The sequence below is a fragment of the Haliotis cracherodii genome, unplaced genomic scaffold (genome assembly GCF_022045235.1).
Source record: "Haliotis cracherodii isolate W230 unplaced genomic scaffold, xgHalCrac1.p SCAF_5, whole genome shotgun sequence".
NCBI lineage: Eukaryota > Metazoa > Mollusca > Gastropoda > Lepetellida > Haliotidae > Haliotis > Haliotis cracherodii.
In genome coordinates, this window is record NW_027266308.1 from 56,133,134 (window position 1) to 56,157,279 (window position 24,146).

Consider the following 24,146-nt stretch of genomic DNA (forward strand, 5'->3'; position numbering starts at 1 on the left):
TAAGGGCACAACATAATGCACATAATGTGCCCTTGAATCACATCTGGCCAGTGAAACCTCATGGTTTGATTTCATATCAATTTCAAAACACTGTAAATTTATGCATATTCAGTATGGTATGTCAGTGTGGCTGTGCTTGTGCTGTCATTTAATTACAGGTCGAAGCATATATTTATGGAATAACCTCTGATGTACACATATCAGTGATGTTGCAAGACACTCTATGTGTCCATATCGCTGACATCTCCAGACACTCAATGTGTCCATATTGTTGACATCCCCAGACACACAATGTGTCCATATCGGTGACATCCCCAGACACTCAATGTGTCCATATCGTTGACATCCCCAGACACTCAATGTGTCCATATCGGTGACATCCCCTGACACTCAATGTGTCCATATCGGTGACATCCCCTGACACTCAATGTGTCCATATCGCTGACATCCCCAGACACTCAATGTGTCCATATCGTTGACATCCCCTGACACTCAATGTGTCCATATCGCTGACATCCCCAGACACTCAATGTGTCCATATCGGTGACATCCCCAGATCGGTGACATCCCCAGACACTCAATGTGTCTATATCGGTGACATCCCCAGACACTCAATGTGTCTATATCGGTGACATCCCCAGACACTCAATGTGTCCATATCGGTGACATCCCCTGACACTCAATGTGTCCATATCTCTGACATCCCCAGACACTCAATGTGTCCATATCGGTGACATCCCCTGACACTCAATGTGTCCATATCTCTGACATCCCCAGACACTCAATGTGTCCATATCGGTGACATCCCCAGATCGGTGACATCCCCAGACACTCAATGTGTCTATATCGGTGACATCCCCAGACACTCAATGTGTCCATATCGGTGACATCCCCTGACACTCAATGTGTCCATATCTCTGACATCCCCAGACACTCAATGTGTCCATATCGGTGACATCCCCAGATCGGTGACATCCCCAGACACTCAATGTGTCCATATCGTTGACATCCCCAGACACTCAATGTGTCCATATCGTTGACATCCCCAGACACTCAATGTGTCCATATCGTTGACATCCCCAGACACTCAATGTGTCCATATCGGTGACATCCCCAGACACTCAATGTGTCCATATCGTTGACATCCCCAGACACTCAAAGTGTCCATATCGTTGACATCCCCAGACACTCAATGTGTCCATATTGGTGACATCCCCAGACACTCAAAGTGTCCAGATCGGTGACATCCCCAGACACTCAATGTGTCCATATCGGTGACATCCCCAGACACTCAATGTGTCCATATCGCTGACATCCCCAGACACTCAATGTGTCCATATCGCTGACATCCCCAGACACTCAATGTGTCCATATCGGTGACATCCCCAGACACTCAATGTGTCCATATCGGTGACATCCCCAGACACACAATGTGTCCATATCGGTGACATCCCCTGACACTCAATGTGTCCATATTGGTGACATCCCCAGACACTCAATGTGTCCATATCGTTGACATCCCCAGACACTCAATGTGTCCATATCGGTGACATCCCCAGACACTCAATGTGTCCATATCGTTGACATCCCCAGACACTCAATGTGTCCATATTGGTGACATCCCCAGACACTCAATGTGTCCATATCTCTGACATCCCCAGACACACAATGTGTCCATATCGGTGACATCCCCTGACACTCAATGTGTCCATATCGGTGACATCCCCTGACACTCAATGTGTCCATATCTCTGACATCCCCAGACACTCAATGTGTCCATATCGTTGACATCCCCAGACACTCAATGTGTCCATATCGGTGACATCCCCTGACACTCAATGTGTCCATATCTCTGACATCCCCAGACACACAATGTGTCCATATCGGTGACATCCCCAGACACTCAATGTGTCCATATCGGTGACATCCCCTGACACTCAATGTGTCCATATCGTTGACATCCCCAGACACTCAATGTGTCCATATCGGTGACATCCCCAGACACTCAATGTGTCCATATCGTTGACATCCCCAGACACTCAATGTGTCCATATCGGTGACATCCCCAGACACTCAATGTGTCCATATCGGTGACATCCCCAGACACTCAATGTGTCCATATCTCTGACATCCCCAGACACACAATGTGTCCATATCGGTGACATCCCCAGACACTCAATGTGTCCATATCGGTGACATCCCCTGACACTCAATGTGTCCATATCGGTGACATCCCCAGACACTCAATGTGTCCATATCGGTGACATCCCCAGACACTCAATGTGTCCATATCGCTGACATCCCCAGACACTCAATGTGTCCATATCGGTGACATCCCCAGACACTCAATGTGTCCATATCGGTGACATCCCCAGACACACAATGTGTCCATATCGGTGACATCCCCTGACACTCAATGTGTCCATATTGGTGACATCCCCAGACACTCAATGTGTCCATATCGTTGACATCCCCAGACACTCAATGTGTCCATATCGGTGACATCCCCAGACACTCAATGTGTCCATATGGTTGACATCCCCAGACACTCAATGTGTCCATATCGCTGACATCCCCAGACACTCAATGTGTCCATATCGATGACATCCCCTGACACTCAATGTGTCCATATCGGTGACATCCCCTGACACTCAATGTGTCCATATCGGTGACATCCCCAGACACTCAATGTGTCCATATCGTTGACATCCCCAGACACTCAATGTGTCCATATCGGTGACATCCCCTGACACTCAATGTGTCCATATTGGTGACATCCCCAGACACTCAATGTGTCCATATCGTTGACATCCCCAGACACTCAATGTGTCCATATCGGTGACATCCCCAGACACTCAATGTGTCCATATCGTTGACATCCCCTGACACTCAATGTGTCCATATCGTTGACATCCCCTGACACTCAATGTGTCCATATCGTTGACATCCCCAGACACACAATGTGTCCATATCGGTGACATCCCCAGACACTCAATGTGTCCATATTGGTGACATCCCCAGACACTCAATGTGTCCATATCGTTGACATCCCCAGACACACAATGTGTCCATATCGGTGACATCCCCAGACACTCAATGTGTCCATATCGTTGACATCCCCAGACACTCAATGTGTCCATATTGGTGACATCCCCAGACACTCACTGTGTCCATATCGTTGACATCCCCAGACACTCAATGTGTCCATATCGTTTACATCCCCAGACACTCAATGTGTCCATGTCGGTGACATCCCCAGACACTCAATGTGTCCATATCGGTGGTATCACCTGAAGTAATTGCTGGGTTTAGGATGTTTGACAAAATACATATATTGTATAGTATGTGCTAGGGCTGGGATGGGTAACTCGGGTATTCGGGTCCGGTGGGTCCTGAGTAGGTCCAGGTTACCCACAGGACGACCCGGACCCGTGGTTAGTCAAGTGATATATATTGTTTAATGACAAAATTTATCTAAAACTTTAAGGTTAAACTATACGTCACTAATGATCACATTTCTTTCTGACAATGCACCCATTCTTTCTGACTTTTATATGTTTGAATAAAGATAAAACTTCATGCATTAAACTTCAGTGTATGCATGAGCGGATCGTTTTACACATGTATCTTAATACATTTTGTCAGGGCTACGGTCAAACATTTCCAAACCGGACAGTTGGTACCTATCTCTAAATATCTACAGCGGGTACTCGGGTAAGGTCGGTTAATAGGGTGATGGGTACCCGGGTAGGGTTGGGTAATAGGGTGGTGGGTACCCGGGTAGTAAATTTGGACCCGTCCAAGTCCTAGTATGTGCAGGACTAATTATCACTTTAAAACAAAATGGACATTTTGCCAGTTGAACTAATTCCACTATCATTGTCTTTGTCTCCTTGTTGGCCACCATGGTACTATATTTTGTGTATTGCCTTTCAATGCCTGACCAATACTATTACTGAAGAAGGGTTTTTGTCAGGTCTTTGAAAGGTATTTAGAAGTGATTCACATAAGGAAGAGAATATATGGATGTCAATTTCTTTATTATGAGGAACACAATGTTTTGGAGTATATGCTTACTCCTTTCTCCTGATGAAGGAGTAAGCATATACTCTGAAACGTTGTGTTCCTCATAATAAAGAAGTTGACATCCATATATTCTATTCCTTAAAGGTTTTTGTGTTTAGTATTCTTTCCAACTGCAGCTGGAACCCAACAGCCTTGGAAAAACTGTCTAAATTGAGAATAAAAAATACAGAGAGGTAGTGATTGTAAGGAAGAATGTCAGGAGGTATATATAGAGTTATTGATACGTTCCTTGTGAAATCAAGACTGTAGGACTTACACATGCATCATCTGGTTAGTACCTAGACCAGTACCTAGACCAGTACCTATACCAGTACCTAGACCAGTACCTAGACCAGTACCTAGACCAGTACCTAGACCAGTACCTCTTCCACCTCAGCCCGGGTGGTCGGGTAGCCTAGTGGTTAAAGCGTTCGCTCGTCACGCCGAAGACCCGGGTTCGATTCCCGACATGGGTACAATGTGTGAAGCCCATTTCTGGTGTCCCCCGCCGTGATATTGCTGGAATATTGCTAAAAGCGGTGCAAAACCATACTCACTCACTCACTCCACCTCAGCCCCTGGGTTTCACACAAGAGGTTAACGTCTAACCTGAAAGACCCGCATCAATTTGTGTTTTCCTCCCACATCAAGCAGTCACGCTGTGATCTAACTGAAAAACTGTTCAATGTGATGTATAATCAATCCATGATATTTTATGCTCTGCAAAGTTTGGCTAGGTCTTAAATTGCTTTTATTTATTTTTAAAAATTTGTCGCCAAGGTACACAATGTACATGTTTTATGTAGGGAGTTTCTCATGCTTATCTGTGACATTTCATGCAGCGAAGTTTGCCAAGACATTGTTTGCCTTATTTTTAAATTAGAATGTATCAGCATCCAACTGTTATTAAACAAGGGTGTAGTTTTGTGTAGTTTAGTTCAATAAATGTTATTGCGCCCGACCCGCAGTTGTTAACCAAACTCGCTCACTAAGTACCCGTGCAGTACCTGTGCAGTACCTGTTAATATCTATTTGAGTATACACCTGTATTACATAGAGACTATGCCTGTGAAGATCCGGGGTAGATTAGGTCTTCAGCAACCCATGCTTGCCGTAAAAGATGACTATGCTTGTCGTAAGAGGCAGTTAACAGGATCGGATGGCCAGGCTGGCTGACTTGGTTGATGCATGTAATCGTATCTCAATTGTGTGAATCGGTGCTCATGATGTCAATCACTGGATTGTCTGGTCCAGACTTGATTATTTACAGATCGCCGTCATATAGCTGGAATATTGCTAAGTGCGGCATTAGACAACAAACAAACAAACCTCTCTGTCATCAGTTCCTGTGCAGTATTGTCACCTGAACAGCAGCTAAACCTGTACAGTTTGGATAAGTACAGTTTCAATACCTATATAGGTACATTGCAATTTAGGTACTTGTGTATCATGGCAACATTGCAATTTGGATACTTGTTTATCTAGGGGGCATGGGTGGCCCAGTCGTCTAAGGCGCCGCGATTCGCTGTGCAGAGTTGCGTCCCCTTGGGCACGCCAGAAAACTATGATTGTGGGTTCGAATGCCGGTTCGCCCCGATTATGTTTCTAGGGTTGTCAGCACCATACCCGTGCTCGTGGGTTTCACCGAAGTGGTAAATGTCTGAGACCTGCATCACTTCAGGCTTTCCTCCCACATCAAGCTGACACGCCGTGATATAACTTGAATACTGTTAAAAGCGGCGTTAAACCCAACTCACTCACTTACTCAGACTTGTGTATCTTTTCTGGAACTATTGAGTTTCAGTACTACTGGTAATATTGTCTCTGCGCAGTACCTTCCTCCTCCAGGGTGAGATGCTTCAGCTGCTGACTGATGTCCCAGTGTTGTTCCAGTATTGTCCCTGACATTCCTGCATGACAGATTTGCTCACTCGAGTGACCTGACTGTGGGAATAGTTCAGTTGACATTGTTAACACAACCTTATTTGATGTCTCTATGACTCAGTGGACATGTTGTAATAGTTTGAGGTATTTCAGACGGGCACGGGTGGCCCAGTCGTCTAAGGCACCACATTTCCCTATGCAGAGTTGCATCACTTGGGCACACCAGAAACCTATGTTTGAATCCTGGTTCGCCCTGATTATGTTTCTAGACTTATCAGCACCATACACAAGCCCATAGGTTTCACCATCGCAGTTAACGTCTGAGACCTGCATTACTTCGGGTTTTCTTCCCACTTTAAGCTTATGCAACATGATATAACTGGAATACTCCGTTCAAAGTGGTATTAAACCCAACTCATTCACTTGAGGTATTTCAACTAACGAAATAATGGATTGTGCTCCATGGGGGTTATAGTGTGATATGAAGAAACAATTACAAATATCAGTTACAATGATTTGGCTTGGATAATTTTTTATCAGATCATATGTGGAATGTATGTATCTAAAAAAACATGTAGTTACACAGTATAATTTCATTTCTTTTTCAGATTAATTGTTTTCTTAGAATATGATTAGTTCATCTATTTTTAGAAAACTTGGCATTGAATATCCTTGTTATAATTGGATGTGGGGGCTTAATGTGAATCTCCATCTGAAGCCTGTGGTACATCTCTGGGTGCTTGATTCAACTGGGTTTTACTGGCTCTGAAACTGTACCTTGGCAGTTCTCATTGGAACTGACAAGCTCAATAAACAGGCTTGTTTCTTGATAACTCTTTAATGTCTTTATGAGAGTTGCTATTTACTTTCTTTGATACTGTTTTCCTTCAACACACAACTATAAGTATCCCCCATGTTAGATGTTGCATTTCCAACTGTGACACAAGCCTTCAACTTCAGCCAACATATCCGTCTTGACATCTCAGGGTAAGGACAAACGATGTAATTAATTTCAAGGTATGGCGCCATGAATCCTGAGTTTTGGAGATGTGAGGTGTTGTGAGCGTGCCATTATTCACTGCTATTTCAAATGGATCACACTCATAGTAAGCACCTTCCTGCATTTCATTTGTCAGTGTTGGCATGTTCTAACCCCTGGTACTCCATGCCCTGTTTTGGCCCCTGTACCACATGTCCTGTTTTGGCCCCCTGTATTCCCTTCCCTGTTTTTGTCCCCTGATCCCATGCCATGGTTTGGCACCTTCTTTTCCAATGCCCTACTGTTTTGGTCCCTTGTATTCCCTGCCATGTTTTGGATCCCTGTATTCCATGCCCTGTTTACACCTCCTGTATTCCATGTCCTGTGTTAATCCCCTGTATTCCATGCCCTGTTTACACCTCCTGTATTCCATGCCCTGTTTACACCTCCTGTATTCCATGCCCTGTTTACACCTTCTGTGTTCCATGCCCTGTTTACACCTCCTTTATCCCGTGCCCTGTGTTAATCCCCTGTATTCCATGCCCTGTTTACACCTCCTTTATCCCGTGCCCTGTGTTAATCACCTGTATCCCATGCCCTGTTTACACCTCCTGTATTCCATGTCCTGTGTTAATCCCCTGTATTCCATGCCCTGTTTACACCTCCTGTATTCCATGCCCTGTTTACACCTCCTGTATTCCATGCCCTGTTTACACCTTCTGTGTTCCATGCCCTGTTAAAACCTCCTTTATCCCGTGCCCTGTGTTAATCCCCTGTATTCCATGCCCTGTTTACACCTCCTGTATTCCATGCCCTGTGTTAATCCCCCGTTTTCCATGCCCTGTTTACACCTCCTGTATTCCATGCCCTGTGTTAATCCCCTGTATTCCATGCCCTGTTTACACCTCCTGTATTCCATGCCCTGTGTTAATCCCCCGTTTTCCATGCCCTGTTTACACCTCCTGTATTCCATGCCCTGTGTTAATCCCCTGTATCTATGCCCTGTGTTAATCCCCTGTATTCCATGCCCTGTTTACACCTTCTGTGTTCCAAGCCCTGTGTTAATCCTCTGTATTCCATGCCCTGTTTACACCTTCTGTGTTCCATGCCTTGTGTTAATCCCCTGTATTCCATGCCCTGTGTTAATCCCCTGTATTCCATGCCCTGTTTACACCTCCTGTATTCCGTGCACTGTGTTAATCCGCATGTGTTTGTGATGGGTGCCACAGAAGGGACAGGATACACTTACCTTCTTCCTGAACACCCAGTATCATCACTATTTGATAGTCATTTGTAAATACATCCTCATAATATAGTTGGAATGGTACAATGTGCTCTACTTTCAACAGATTTCTTGTGACAGGGTTTTTGAACATCTAGCAAAACCAAATGCTGATGGACGAGGCTGCTCATAGTGGTTCTTATGAAGAGTTCTTTTGAAAATATTTGACCATTAGCAAGCCTCAAAGATATTGATATTTAAGTGGAAGCAGTAGAAATATCACAAACAATGCGGGTAAGGTGACAGATTTACTTATAATTAGATATATTCTCAAAGATCCCAAAATCAACCATTTTCTCGAATTTTTGTAATGCTTCCGTACCCAATACCTAGACAAGGTGATTGATGGTCATGCTATCAACCACTAGATTGCCTCACCCCAACTTGGCGCTTTGCAGTGTTGTAACAGGAAGTTTGCTGACTGTGGCATAAGACACCAGGCCCTCACTGACTCCGGTTAATTCAGAGCCATTTCTTCATGCCGTTATGTTTTTGTACAGTAAGAGTCAATCTCAACGAGGTCAGGTCAGAAGATTTGTATTCCTTAAAAAATGTTTTATGGCATTTCCTTGTCAACATGGTCAATATGCCAAATTTGCCAGGGTTTGTTTGCCAAAATATGAGGCGAGGTTGATTTGCCTTGACATGTTAAACAAAATTTTGAAATAAAGATAATAGCGAAAACAAGAACAAAATTTTCAAAATTTAAAATTCCTCAATGGACTGGCCTAGCCTTGTGAGCTTTTGACAATCCAATCAATAATTACCAAATTTCCATGATAACAAATATTGATATCCAAAGCCATTTTAACCATCACAGCATCTTCCTCAGGCAGGGGTAGAAGTGTGACTTTAATGCATGAGCTTCTTGTATGAGAGCACGGACAGAAATCAAAGTACCTATCGTAGCCTGCTGAGTATGGTAAATAGTCACTGCTGGCTACAGACACATGGTGCAGAAGAACAGTCTCAGACCGACCTCATCCTTGTGTCTATGATTATACGATGGCATCAGGATGATCTACTGGGATTACTAGCTATATAAGCTGTATGGGTTCACTATGCCCCTGGCTGTTAAGTCTAGTCCCCAAGTGCTGGGGACACAGTCGCTAATGAGGGTTGGGTATGGATTTTTCCGGGAGATGATCTACATTCAATTTATTGGTGGTGAGGAGCCAGGGCAATTTGTTGAAGCCCTGTTGGGAAGTGGGTATTAATTAAGGTAAATACTGTGTGGAGTGATTAGGACGATACGGACTGTTATAGGACTTCTTCTGTGCCTTGGCATCTGTGCTGTGGTATCTGTTTGTTATTACGTTGGGAAGTTTTGTTATTTAATATTCAGTACTAGGGCTGGGACGGGTAACTCGGGTACCTGGGTCGGGTGGGTACTGAGAAGGACCCGGGTACCCACAGGGCTACCCAGACCCGTGGTTAGTCACGCGATATATTGTTTAGTGAAAATAATTATATATGGTTACACTAAAGTCACTAATGTTCGCATTTCTTTCTGACTATGCAACTTACTTCAACTTCAGTGTATGAATGACCAGATTGTTTAATACATGTATCTAAATACGTTTTGCCAGGGCTATGCTAAAAATGGACATTTTGAGACATCTCCTGAGACCTAGAGTGGGTACCTAGAGTGGGTACCCGGGTAGGGTCGGGTAATAGGGTAGTGGGTACCCGGGTAGTAAATTTGGACTCGCCCCAGCCCTAATCAGTAGAGTTGGACTAAGTCAAAAGTAGGATCTTAATTTTTTACCACACGATGGGAGTTCGATGGACATGTTCAATTCTCAGCTAAAAGCCAGCTGTTTTGGGAGTGTTACATGTGCTGATTGTAGCGCTTTGAACATGCACAACATGTACAGCTATATTCTCCTCGTGTAATTAGTTTTTCGGTCACATAAGAAACATACCAGCGTCCTAACAATGAATGTATAAATATGGAACCTAAGTGTAATGTTACGGTCCGAAACGGTGACAATGTCTTTCAGAAAGTGGTTCTCCAGGTAATAATGAAATTTTTTTGAATATGAACATCTGGAATCACTGTTCCACCGAGTCAGCGACAACCAGGTCTCCAGGTGACGACCCCACCGAACGCTCTTCACGCTTTTGTTTTCCCCTCTCGTTTATCTGACCATTCTTCAATATCTTGCATTCTTAATTTCGCAAAAAAAAGTTATGGCCCGGCTAGCTTTCCATGCAAACTTGAAAGCGGCATCACACGATAAGTTGTGATTTTTTTATAGCTAAGTGTAAAACGATAGGTTCCATCAGAATTTTCAACCCATAATTGTGTCAAAAATTACATCAGGTAATGTCTACAAGCATATTGTCAGTCTGAGTGAAAAAAGGAGTTCTCTTTGTTGTCACTGACTCAGTGGTAACGTTATATGTTGTTGGGTGTCACCAGAATATTAATTTAAATTGGCCGAACGAAAACAGATTATGAATGAAAACACATAATTTCCAACCCATAAGTATGTAAAAAATTACATAAGGTAATGTCTACCCATGCTTGTATCGCAGCATATTGTCAGTCTGAGTGAAAAAAGGAGTTCTCTGGTTACTAAGAAAGTGTTATCCCAAATATAACATCGGTGGTAACGTTATATGTTGTTGCGTGTCACGAGAATATTAATTCAAACTGGCCGAACGAAAACAGATTATGAATGAAAACACATAATGGGAGGATATTATTATTATTATTATTCTATTTCCCTGCTAATGGTTTTGGCACCAGGAATAGTGAGCCGAGTGAGTCACAAGTTTATCATTTTTTTTTTGCCATTTGTATAAACATGTTGATGGTGTAGGGCATTAAGGGGATGAAACGAGGATAGGTGGGCTCGGAGGCAGTATACTGTGTCTGAGTTGGGTATTTATGTTAAACTCTGCATTGTATCTCAGTGGGCGAGTGCAGTAAGCACTGGCAGACAAGTACAAGCTGCCACACAGACATGCATGCACATTGCTGTAGAAGTGCAATAATCTTGAATACTATGTTAAATTCACCTCACCTTGAGTCCATCAAATCAATAGTGAGCATGGCATGTTGACTTAATATTTTAACTTTAACTATTGCAACACAGGCAGTTGTGATTCATTGAAACATTTCTCAATGTTAACATCCACATTCGTTCAACTAGAATTTCATGGTTCAAGAACAGGTTTCCAATCTGCTGCTTCTTTCCAACATTGCTTGGTTTAAACAATTTGAATGTTTGCTTTTCCATCTTGAAAAGAATCAGATTTTCCATCTGTTTATTGTTATATGATATCATGATTACACGTTGACATTTTGTTGTGTAATGCAAAAAGAGAGTATTTTTGGAATGAAAGTTCTGTTGTGATGGTTTTATTCAACAAGTGGCACAGCTGTCCAGTAATAGGGTCAACATTTTATGCTTTTTTGTGATCTTAATTGTCATATGATGTGTATTATTTTATTACAATGTGAAGCGTTAAAAGTTTCTACTGGTGGGTTGCCTAAGGCTATAATTAGTGGAGGATGTGCTACTTTAATTTGAAAATGAGGCAGAGGAAGTTTGTTTCTTGCATTCTGTTTTCTTTGTACATTTCTGATGTAAATATGAAGCGTCAACACCAGGGAACAACCAGTCTTGATTATCTGACAAAACAGTGAGTGAGTGAGTGAGTGAGTGAGTGAGGTGTTATGCCACTTTTAGCAATATTCCAGCAATGTCACAGCAGGGGATAACACAAATGGGCTTCACACATTGTACCCATGTCGGGAATTGAACCTGGCTCTTTGGCCTGACGAGCAAACGCTTTAACCACTAGGCTACCCGACCACCCTCTGACAAAACAGATACCATTTGGTGTAAAAGGCAAAATAGCGATGAAAATGATGTCAGTGGATCACTGAAAATCAGTGATGACACCAGCTGTTTGTGAAAAGCGTAAGCATTCTCCGCCCTTCTAGTTGCACCTGCCCCTTACAAAATTTGGGGGCACGGGTGGCCCAGCCGTCTAAGGCACCGCGATTTGCTGTGCAGAGTTGCGTCCCTTGGGCATGCCAGAAACCTATGATTGTGGGTTCGAATCCCGGTTCCTCGATTATGTTTCTAGGTTTGTCAGCACCTTACCCGTGCCCGTAGGTTTCACCGAAGTGGTAAATGTCTGAGACCTGCATCACTTTGGGCTTTCCTCCCACATTAAGCTGACACGCCGCGATATAACTGGAATACGGTTAAAAGCGGCGTTAAACCCAACTTACAAAACTTGCATTATAAAGTATGTGTTGTTGTCTGAATGTTTCGCAAGGAAGATGACAACTGTGCATTTTGGTTTTACTGAAGAAGAAGAATGATTATTACCACAAAGTGAGGCGGGGGATACAGGAACAGAGTTAGTCCATCCATCCGTCCATCCTTCTTTCCCTTCGTCCATCAGCTTCTCAAATGAGTCAAATTTTCTCAAAAACTATTTAAGTCAGAGAAGTGAAATTTTACAGACTGATCTTACTGGTCATAATCTCGAATGAGTTTGAAAATTGGTGTCTTAAGTTCATTTTTTACAGATAAATATTTTCTGATGACACAAAAGCGGCCCCAGATCATCTCTTGTCTTTATAGGACTCTGTTTTAGTGTTTCTATTCACTTATATTATATATGAATAAACAGAATTCTAATGTGCCCCATGGCTGGGGATAGTGATAACACTGTTTTCTTGTATTTTCATGTCACATGTTTTTCCAAGAATTGAAAAAGATTATTTGAAAATCGTATGAGACAAACAGGGGTCACATTTATATAAACTGTTTATATATTGGTTTGAACAAATCCAATCTTTAGAATGCTTTAGGGCCTCATTCACTTTAGTTCTTTAAGAAGAAAATACAGTGTTTTAGATTTTGACTTTGTGAAAATTACAATTTGATGAATAAGAATGCTCATTACTTTAGCTTTTAAATATATTTGGGAATTACTGTAGGTCCGGAAGACGAATTCCAGTGTCACAACCAGACATACATGCCAGTAAACAGCTAAGAGTTTTTATTTTGCTGACTAAGGGTTTTGGTTTGCCTCTCTTGGATGAAATAATTTACACAATTTACAATCCCAAACTATTTCTCACAGAAGAAGAAAAGGGAACAAAATATGAATTGAAACTCAAAGAAAGGATAGCAAGTAATTGTAGTTCACCTAATAACCACCATAGTATTTGATTTCTTCAGCATATTGTACCAGGATGTCATTATGGATGCATTACCATTTATTCTGTGTTTGCACTGACAATGAAATTCTGTTACTCTCAACGTTAAGATAATTGCGTTCTTGATGTTCGAGGACTTTCTGAAGGAGTCATTTTAAATGATGATTTTCTGTAGGCAGTGGTAATCATTTTGAGAATAACCTAGATTTGTTTGTTTTAATCGTGTTTGGCCTCAGGTGAGAATAGGCCCTGTATTGCTTGTTGTAAGAGGTCACTGAATGTGATGGGGTGATGAGGCTCGGTGACCTGGTTGATGTTGTCGTACCTGGACTGTGTGGGATGAGGCTCGGTGACCTGGTTGATGTTGTCGTACCTGGACTGTGTGGGATGAGGCTCGGTGACGTGGTTGATGTTGTCATACCTGGACTGTGTGGGATGAGGCTCGATGACCTGGTTGATGTTGTCGTACCTGGACTGTGTGGGATGAGGCTCGGTGACCTGGTTGATGTTGTCGTACCTTGACGATGTTGTCGTACCTGGACTGTGTGGGATGAGGCTCATCAAGGAGTGGATGTCTGGTCCACTTGATTATTTTCAGGACTACAGGACCCGTAAAGATTAGGGTTAGAATAGGTCTTTGGCAACCCATGTTTGCTGTAAATGTCTCGTCCAGACTCGATTATTTAAAGGTCCAGTCATATAGCTGGAATATTGGTCATAATGATAAACAACAAACAAACAACAGACTACAGCTTTTCACTCTATCAGTTAGGGGCGGTCAGGTAGCCTAGTGGTTAAAGCGTTTGCTCGTCATGCCGAAGATCCGGGTTCGATTCCCGACATGGGTACAATGTGTGAAGCCCATTTCTGGTGTCCCCTGCCGTGATATTGCTGGAATATTGCTAAAAGTGGCGTACTCACTCACTCACTCACTCAGTTGTTTGATCTGTTTTACCAAATTGAAAATGAACCATAACTGGATTGTTTTTTGTTTATCTCCAATGTCAGAACTGGAGTCAACAGGGCAACATTAACAAAAGTGCTATTAACCCATGTTTGCCGTAAATGGCCAGTATGTTTGTCGGAAGAGGCGACTAATGGGATCGGGTAGTCAGGCTCTCTAATTTGGTTGATGCATGTCATTGTATCCCAAATTTGTGGATCGATGCTCATGAAGTCAATCACTGGATTGTCTGGTCAAAACTCGATTGTTTACAGACCGCCGTCATACAGCTGGAATATTGCGTGTGTGGCATTAAATAACAAACAAACAAACAAACAACACCATGGTTACTTCAAAAAGTGCAACTAAGGAATGGATAGTAACTCTAATGATGTGTAACTGGACCTAAATGACGCATGCAAGAAAGTGTGAAATCATTTCATTTTCACAACAATCAAAGCACAAATTCACAGCTGTACATTAAGAGTGATATTAAGAAGAATGTTCTGTGGCTTTAGTTACGACATAAGGTCATATATCACAATAGCCAGTTCTGGTTTTCATCATGGTTACTTCAAAAAGTGCAACTAAGGAATGGATAGTCACTCTAATAATGTGCAACTGGACCTAAATGACGCATGCAAGAAAGTTACGAAACTGTTGAAGGCCAGACAGTTTGTTAGATTTTTAGAGTTGGTCAGTGATGAGAAACATTTTTTTGAGAGGCCCAACCTTGAGAACAGTATGTGAGGTGTGTTTGCGAAAAACATGAGCGTACTCTCTAAGAACCATATGTGATCTCATGGTCTGAAGTAATTCACTTTTAGTAGCAGCCCCTAACTGTGCCTGAATCAGTCTGTCAGTAACACACCCTCTTTGGGTTTTTCCAAGTGTATAAATGTTTTTATCATATAATGGATAAATGTATCGATGCTATAAAACAATCTGATAAACTTGCTATCATGATACCGTATTCGACGTAATAAGCGCCCAGTGCGCTCTCAAAATTAGAAATAGGGGGCTCTTATTAGAATATAATTTTGTTGACAAAAACAAAGTTGAAAGATAAATTTCGTGGTTTATGCTGACAGCCTGAAATGTTTATATACGACAGATAAATTTTTCCAGAATTTAATTGCCCATAATTGATGGTGCATATTACGCAAGAGTGCGTATTATACACAAATAAATATGTCTTGTGTACATAATCGGAAGGCGTGCCAATTGGGATTGTTCACCAGCCAATATAGACGTGGGCGCTTGTTAGAGCGGGGCGCTTATTACGTCGAATACAGTATGCTAAATATGCAAATGAGTTGCACTAGTAGCAGGAACTACTTTTTAATATTATCTCCATATGTTGATTCATTGTCTGCTTTCTTAACAAACTTTCGACTGATATACCCCATAAGTTAAGATAGGGGTTTCCCATGTGTGGGTGATTATGTAGACTAACATGACTGCAAGTCATTGGCACTATATGATAAATGGGGAAGTTCACTCAAATGCTGTATTCATACACGGTTTCTGAAAGTCATTGAATGAAATTACATCTTCACAATCGATTATTTTTAGATTGGCAGTACCACTATATTTTAAAAAGATTATAACCCTTGTGTGCTTTCATATCATGATATCAGATATTAGGAATAAAATATATCTATAATACTTGCCAAAGGCTATCATGATCATTTTTTTATTCCTAACATATTTTAAATTTTTGTAGCATTTTTATTTTGTTATCCCTGATATGTGATTTTTTTGCTGTGGAAACACACTCAGATAATAATCTCTATATTCCACCTGTGTCTCTATAGGCTTTTGTCCAACATTATGATGACACACTGTAACATAGTTTAACTGTTCAAACCCAACTCACTCACTCATAGCTTAATGTGGGAGGAAAGCCCAAAGTGATACATGTCTCATACTTTTACCACTTTGGTGAAACCCATAAGCACGTGTATGGTGCTGACAAATCTAGAAACATATTCGTGGCGAACCGGAATTCGAACCTGCAATCATAGGTTTCTGGCATGCCCAAGGGACACAACTCTGCACAGCCAATCATGGCACCTTAGACAACAACGGGCCACCCGTGTCCCTCATTCTTTCTGAATGAGTTTGGTTTAATTCCACTTTGAACAATATTTCAGTTATCTAATGGCTAACGTGCTGATATATTGGCTAGTGAACAATCCCAATTACCACCCCTTCCAATTGATCAATGTACACAAGACTTATCTATTTGTGTATAATATGTGTGTTATATGTGTCCTTAATTATAAGAAATTAGATTCTGGAAAAAATATATCGTGTCATATATAAACATTTCAGGCTGTCAGCATAATCCATGAAATTTACGATCTTTCAACCCTGTGGTTTTTCACCAAAATAATATTCTAATACGAGACCCCTATTTCTAATTTTGAGAGCGCCCTGGGCACTTATTATGTTGAATATGGTATTGTCAACTGTATGCAGGTCTTAGATGTTTGCACTGGTCCATAAGTCCATAAGCACTGGTATGATGCTGACAAAGCTAGAAACTAAATCAGGGTAAAGCTGGGACTAGAACCATGATCTGTTTTCTGTCTTGCCTGAGGGACACAACTCCACACAGTGCAATCCATTGCCTGCGATGACAGGACTACCTGTGCACCATTTCACCAGACCTTAATAAGAGCAGTGTAATTCTCTCTATGGATTCGTACATCCATTTCAACACCCATCTTCATCCATGAAAATGTCAATCTTTAAATCAGTGCACTTCTGGTCAACTATTTAGATTGTGTAACAATCTTTTGTCAGTCTGCTGTTCAGAGAGAAAAAGAGTGTCAGATGGGCTGATAATGAATCCATTTCAACTGAAGCATTACCGTATTTCGGTGGCGCCTAACACTTGCTTGTGTTAATGGGTGTTAATAAGTACAGGTCATCGCACTTCATTGTAGCGAGGCAACAGCCTAGTCCGCATGTATTGTTTTACTGTTATCCAAATTCATAAATTTCCAAGAATTTTGCTTTTTCACATGTGACTACAAAAGAGTTTGGTGCGGAGGATTTTCTGCAATTTCTGGTTGAGCTGCCTTGAAGGTTGTATGTTCCGGCAGAACTGTTTGCGGAGAATAAACAAGATTAAACAAACATGATAAATAAATGTTAATAATACCTTTCCTGCATGTTTAGCTTTTCAAAAGGGTATCATATGTATATTTTGTTTTCAAATAGAATAAAACCCCAAAATTTAGTACACAAATATTTCAAAAGTTTTGCAAAGCATGTGTGGCAAGTAGATCAGACTTCCTGATTGATTGCCATTCATTTCGCCAGTAGGCACTGAAGTTTAATCCAGATTTGGGGCATCACAGTAATAACTACTAGCCCCCCAAAGAGTATTTCTGTCACAAATTCCATGTCAGCTGTTACATGTCACATAGAAACTGTCAAGATTACTCATGCATGCTTCAAGATATTAAGTTATATATTTATTGAACGTTATGACAAATGTCATGGTTTTGTGTTTTATTGTGACATAATGTTTAGATATGTTAAAAAAAAATCTCTTATCTATATTGTCCTTGACAATGATAGCCAACCTAAGCATTGGAAATATATTTTGAATGTTCTTGTGTAAAGCATGTAAATTTGTCTACATTAGGGATAAAAAGATAAACATTGACTCCTATTTTGGCCTGAAAAAATGACATTAAGATATTTCTGATGAGTCGAACATCAGTGGTGATGCAGACAAAGATTTGTTGCATTGTCGATTGTTTACATGTTGGAAAGATTCTTGGATAATGTTCTCTTACTTTTCTGGAAATAAATTTTCTGTTATCTGAACAAATGGCTGATGTTATGTAGGCAATGTGTTAAAAGTCTTAAGGACAAGTTTTTTCAAGATTCCCTTCACATGTTAAAGGAAGTAAGAGCCTGTTTCTTAGCAATAGATTGAATAGCCTTCTGGGTAAAAGCTAAAACATTGTTTTTCAAGTTTAAATTTATCTTGAGCTCAAATAAAGAAAAACTTGTTATTACTTATATCTTCAGTCCTCCTCAGGCATGGGTGTTCTCTGATTGTAAAAGTCCAGTTTCCACCCTTGTCAAATTAAGTAAGGATAAGATATATGGATGAACTACGCTGGAATTTCTGGGCTCGATTGTAATGCCACAAGTGGCTATTATGAGTTAGTCCCTTGTATGTCCCTCCTACTGACCAATCAGGTTCTACCTCTCATATCCCTTAAAAAAATGGCGTCTCTAAGACCTGCTCACAGAATTATGATGTGATTTTAGACATAGATGATTAAGTACCCTGAATACTGTAAATACTTGAAATTAATGCGTCTCCAAATTAATATGACTGCTGACCACTAGCCAAAAATGCACCTCAATATCAATGTGACTTCCCCCACCCCATCCACAATGGAATGATACATATCCTTACCTTACCAACCTGACCTCTATCCAATCAAAAAGCAAATAGCACTGCTTAGTAGCACCTAATACACTTCCGTAAAAATAATAAAGTGTTTTCCTACAAACAACACACAGGTTATATGTTTATTCTGTTGACTGGCATTAAGGAAGTTCAAAGGCAATAAAATAATTAAACCAAGAACAGTTCACTGATTGGTATGCGGAGAAGGTGTCGATGAACTTGAAGGCAGATGACAAGACAAAGTCTGTAGATCTGAGGAGTGTGGTGAAGCGTATCGGTGTGCGTTGGGTCGTGTTGGCCTTTAACAAAGTGTTGAGTGGGTGGTGTCTGTCTGGGGGAGTGGTCAATGATGCCTAGTTTGACTTTAGTGGGTAGAACTCTTGACCCAAGCAGTGATAACTCACTGGATGCCTATTGTGTAATTCAATTCTTTGAATGACATGGAAATATACTTGTTACAATTGCTGCTCAATAAATCGTGTTTGTGTTTATATTCAAGTTGGTATTTCAGCTATCCAAAGTGAGCAGTGAGGCCGTCTTATTGTTGATAGTCATTTTGGAGTCATAAATACGAAGTTTCATTAATGCGAACCAAGACCACTCACATTTTTTGCATTTAATTCACGCTCGCGTTAATACAATAATGTCTAATAGTGCATCTCTCTTCAATGTTTCCAGTTCCCTGAACATGGCTTCTACAACCTTGTGGACAAGATTCTGTTGTTCCAACACAACCAGAGCTGTGCCAATGTCCTGCAACTTATTGATGACCCCAGCACCATCGGGGAGGCCAGTCTTGTGGAAGTTGTACTCTCAGGTAAGGTGACTATATAAGGAGCCATTCAGCTCATCTGGTCGGTAGATGCCTACAGCGTACAGGATCAGACACCACATGTTGTTCGTCATGGGTCCATATTCAAGAGTATTGTTCACTGGAAAAGTTGGATGTCCTGAACATGCTGAAAAATAATGTGTTGGTGCAATATCAGAATTGTTCAGCTCCTTACAGAGAAGATTCCAGCAAAACCACCAGCACACACAAACCCTAAAACACTCCACCCCACCCCACCACAAACCCACACCCACACCCACACACCCACACACCCACACACACACCAGATATACATACAAAAGAAAATCCCAGCAAAGCACATACAAAAGAAACCCCGGCAACCCCCCCCCCCCCCCCCCCCCAGACACACACACAAAGAAAATCACTCACAAATGAGTCACACAAGGCTGGAACCAGGTTCTTTTTAATGTGTGACCTCTTGAAATCCTGTAATTTCCTGTGTAATTTAACTTAACCTGATCCCCAATGTAGTCATCTCTATGGTGTGCTCAGATTCTGTTCTGTACCACACAGGGGTATTTTTTAAGAGCAGACAGAGCAGTAGTGTCTCTAGTTATTGCTAGTCATGGAATGATCGCAGATTTCTTGTTTTACCCTGCCTTGCACGGTTTGCCCAGATGACACAGTGGTCAAAAGTGCCACAATTTGCAGGGCAGAGTGGCCTCCCTTAGCCATGGCAGGAATCCAAGAATTCCAGATGCCAGAGATCCCTTTTTGTTGACTTATCATTGGTTTATCAGTGACATGCCCTACTAATGTGTTTCACCCAAATTGTAAATGTAAAATGTGAATCGTAAAGACCTTCATGACAATGACCTACTGTTGAAAAAGGTGTGAAACCCAACTCACTCAAATACTGCCTCCAGCTCAAGGCAGGTCTCAGCAACCTAGTAGACTGCCGTGATATTGCTGTAACGTTATTCAAATCACTCACAATGACAGGAAGTGTATGAATGGTGGTGTTCCATCCTAGTATATGGTAACGTTTGCTTCTCAAGTTCACACGTTGTGGATCATGTCCAGTCATCAGGATTGTATAAGGCCTGAAAAAAGTGATGTGGCTCTCATTATCTGACTGACCCCAAGTGAAGGTGCCGACACTAATATATGTTTTAGTGGTATGTTCTTTTCATGACAAAACAATTAGGACACAAGAAAATATACATCATACATAGAACATCCTGCAAGGTTGGAAGGATTATAAAAAAAAGATAATTGGAAAAATTAAAGTTCAACCTGTGAAATCCAGGGTAGAATAGGTCTTCAGCAACCCATGCTTGCCGTAAAAGACAACTACACTTGTCGTAAGAGGCGGCTAACGGGATTGGGTGGTCAGGCTTGCTGACTTGGTTAATGCATGTCATTGTATCCCAATTGCATGGATCAATGCTCATGAGGTCAGTCACTGGATTGTCTGGTCCAGACTCGTTTATTTACAGACCGCCGTCATATAGCTGCAATATTGCTGAGTGCAGCGTTAAACAACAAACATGAAAAAACAAACAAGAAATTATTAATTATTTAAGACCTTATGGATCTGAAAATGAGCCGTGGAATATGATGTGTACAAAGTCTTTGTATTACAGCACGCTTGATATTTCAGTGATATAGAGCTATTCCTGCCTATAGGTCTGTTATTGTTGCAAGATTCAATATGTTTCACAAAAACTGTTACTATGTTTTGTAACAAGGTGATTGGTAAGAACAGTGTGCCAGTTTTATGCACAGATCATGCAGTAATCATTGTGCACTGGATGATTTCCTGACCAGTATCATGTTATAATGTCAACAAGTGATACTGATTGATTGATGCAGCCTGTGTCAAGTGACCCCCTACTCACTTGGGAAACTGATGTGTCAGGCATCAGACATACAGGGCCAAGGGACATGCTCAAACATTGAGGGTAATTTGTTTCCTGGGGGGGGTAAATGACCAGCCCCTGGCTATCTGGAGCAATGCAGGTGTAATACTGATGGCTGGGGATTACCTGAACCAAGGATTACCTGCAGATGTCAGAAGTCAAAGGCATCTACGACCTATTATCTGATACATTATAGAGCTTAGAACATGTTTGTACAAGGGTTCTCAAGCTGCTGATGGTTAAATTGAATATGTTTGATTGGCTTTAGATAGGTCATGTTGTACGGAGTTTTCTGTCGGACCTTGAAAGGTGTAATAACTCAAGACCTCATGTTGTGAGGTGTTCATGAGATCTCTTGTTGTTAGGTGTTCGGGAACCTCATGTTATGGGTGGGTGAACATATGGCAGTCTCTTGTTGTAGGGTGTTCTCCTGAAGACCTCATGTTGTAGGGTGTTCTCCTGAAGACCTCATGTTGTAGGGTGTTCTGAAGACCTCGTGTTGTAGGATGGATGTTCTCCTGAAGACCTCGTGTTGTAGGGTGTTCTCCTGAAGACCTCATGTTGTAGGGTGTTCTCCTGAAGACCTTGTGTTGTAGGGTGTTCTCCTGAAGACCTCATGTTGTAGTATGGATGTTCTCCTGAAGACCTCATGTTGTAGTATGGATGTTCTCCTGAAGACCTCATGTTGTAGGATGTTCTCCTGAAGACCTCATGTTGTAGGGTGTTTTCCTGAAGACCTCATGTTGTAGGGTGTTTTCCTGAAGACCTCATGTTGTAGGATGTTCTCCTGAAGACTTCATGTTGTAGTATGGATGTTCTCCTGAAGACCTCATGTTGTAGGGTGTTCTCCTGAAGACCTCATGTTGTAGGGTGTTCTGAAGACCTCATGTTGTTGGGTGTTCTGAAGACCTCGTGTTGTAGGATGGATGTTCTCCTGAAGACCTCGTGTTGTAGGGTGTTCTCCTGAAGACCTCATGTTGTAGGATGTTCTCCTGAAGACCTCATGTTGTAGGATGGATGTTCTCCTGAAGACCTCATGTTGTAGTATGGATGTTCTCCTGAAGACCTCATGTTGTAGGATGTTCTCCTGAAGACCTCATGTTGTAGTATGGATGTTCTCCTGAAGACCTCATGTTGTAGTATGGATGTTCTCCTGAAGACCTCATGTTGTAGGATGTTCTCCTGAAGACCTCATGTTGTAGGATGTTCTCCTGAAGACCTCATGTTGTAGGATGTTCTCCTGAAGACCTCATGTTGTAGGATGTTTTCCTGAAGACCTCATGTTGTAGGATGTTTTCCTGAAGACCTCATGTTGTAGGATGTTCTCCTGAAGACCTCATGTTGTAGGATGTTCTCCTGAAGACCTCATGTTGTAGGATGTTCTCCTGAAGACCTCATGTTGTAGGATGTTCTCCTGAAGACCTCATGTTGTAGGATGTTCTCCTGAAGACCTCATGTTGTAGTATGGATGTTCTCCTGAAGACCTCATGTTGTAGGATGTTCTCCTGAAGACCTCATGTTGTAGGGTGTTTTCCTGAAGACCTCATGTTGTAGGATGTTCTCCTGAAGACCTCATATTGTAGGATGTTCTCCTGAAGACCTCATGTTGTAGGATGTTCTCCTGAAGACCTCATGTTGTAGGATGTTCTCCTGAAGACCTCATGTTGTAGGATGTTCTCCTGAAGACCTCATGTTGTAGGATGTTCTCCTGAAGACCTCATGTTGTAGGATGTTCTCCTGAAGACCTCATGTTGTAGGATGTTCTCCTGAAGACCTCATGTTGTAGGATGTTCTCCTGAAGACCTCATGTTGTAGTATGGATGTTCTCCTGAAGACCTCATGTTGTAGGATGTTCTCCTGAAGACCTCATGTTGTAGGATGTTTTCCTGAAGACCTCATGTTTGAGGGTATTTTCCTCCTTGTGTTGTAGGGTGTTCTCCTGAAGACCTCACGTAGTAACACATAATATAATAACATAAAACCTGATGCTATTTGAAGAGCTCACTGAAATACTATTGCATGGAGTTGGATATATATATCTGAATCTCAGGATTGCAACCTGAGTGATATAAGTGAACATGGTGAATGGTATATTTATCGGCAATTGGTCCAGCTGAGGAAACAATAAAATGGCTAGATACTAAATGACTCAGGCACTCGGATTTTGATATCAGCACACATGGCACTGTTCACGAAAAGGATTATCTTGTAACATGGCTAGCTTACAACTTTAGCCTTGTGGTAGTCAATAAAAAATGGCAATATTTTCTATGGATTTTGATCAGATTGATGTGACAAAACTTTCTAAATTTGAACTTGTTTCAAAAGCGTATTTTAAACTCTGTTTAACAGTGCTAAAATCTAATTGGTGATAATTTTACAGAATAAGATATTAGGCTTCTAATAAGTTGAATTTCTTGATAGGCAAACGTCTCCAACCCTGTTTACATGACAATGCTTTTTACCCTGGCTTTAACAAGTATAAGAGGCTATCATATCCACCCTGTCAAAGTAGCTTGTTCACTGATAAATCAAAGATAGATAACAGAAAATAACAATTATTGCCAATGCAAGGGAAGGAATAGAAATATCTACAATTGTTTATATATGAATATTTTGGGTGGACATTTTGTTGTTGGGAAG

At 41.4% G+C, this 24,146-nt stretch overlaps 1 protein-coding gene across 4 annotated transcripts in view; it reads left to right on the plus strand.

Moving 5' to 3' along the window:
* The window catches only part of LOC139441976 (serine/threonine-protein kinase D3-like), a 132,220-nt gene that overhangs the window by 12,445 nt on the left and 95,629 nt on the right, over nt 1–24,146 (plus strand). For all 4 annotated transcript variants that reach the window (XM_071222721.1, XM_071222723.1, XM_071222724.1 and 1 more), the window contains one exon: nt 19,467–19,605. In XM_071222721.1, the coding sequence (XP_071078822.1) occupies nt 19,467–19,605 (139 nt within the window). The remainder of the gene's footprint in view (nt 1–19,466; nt 19,606–24,146) is intronic.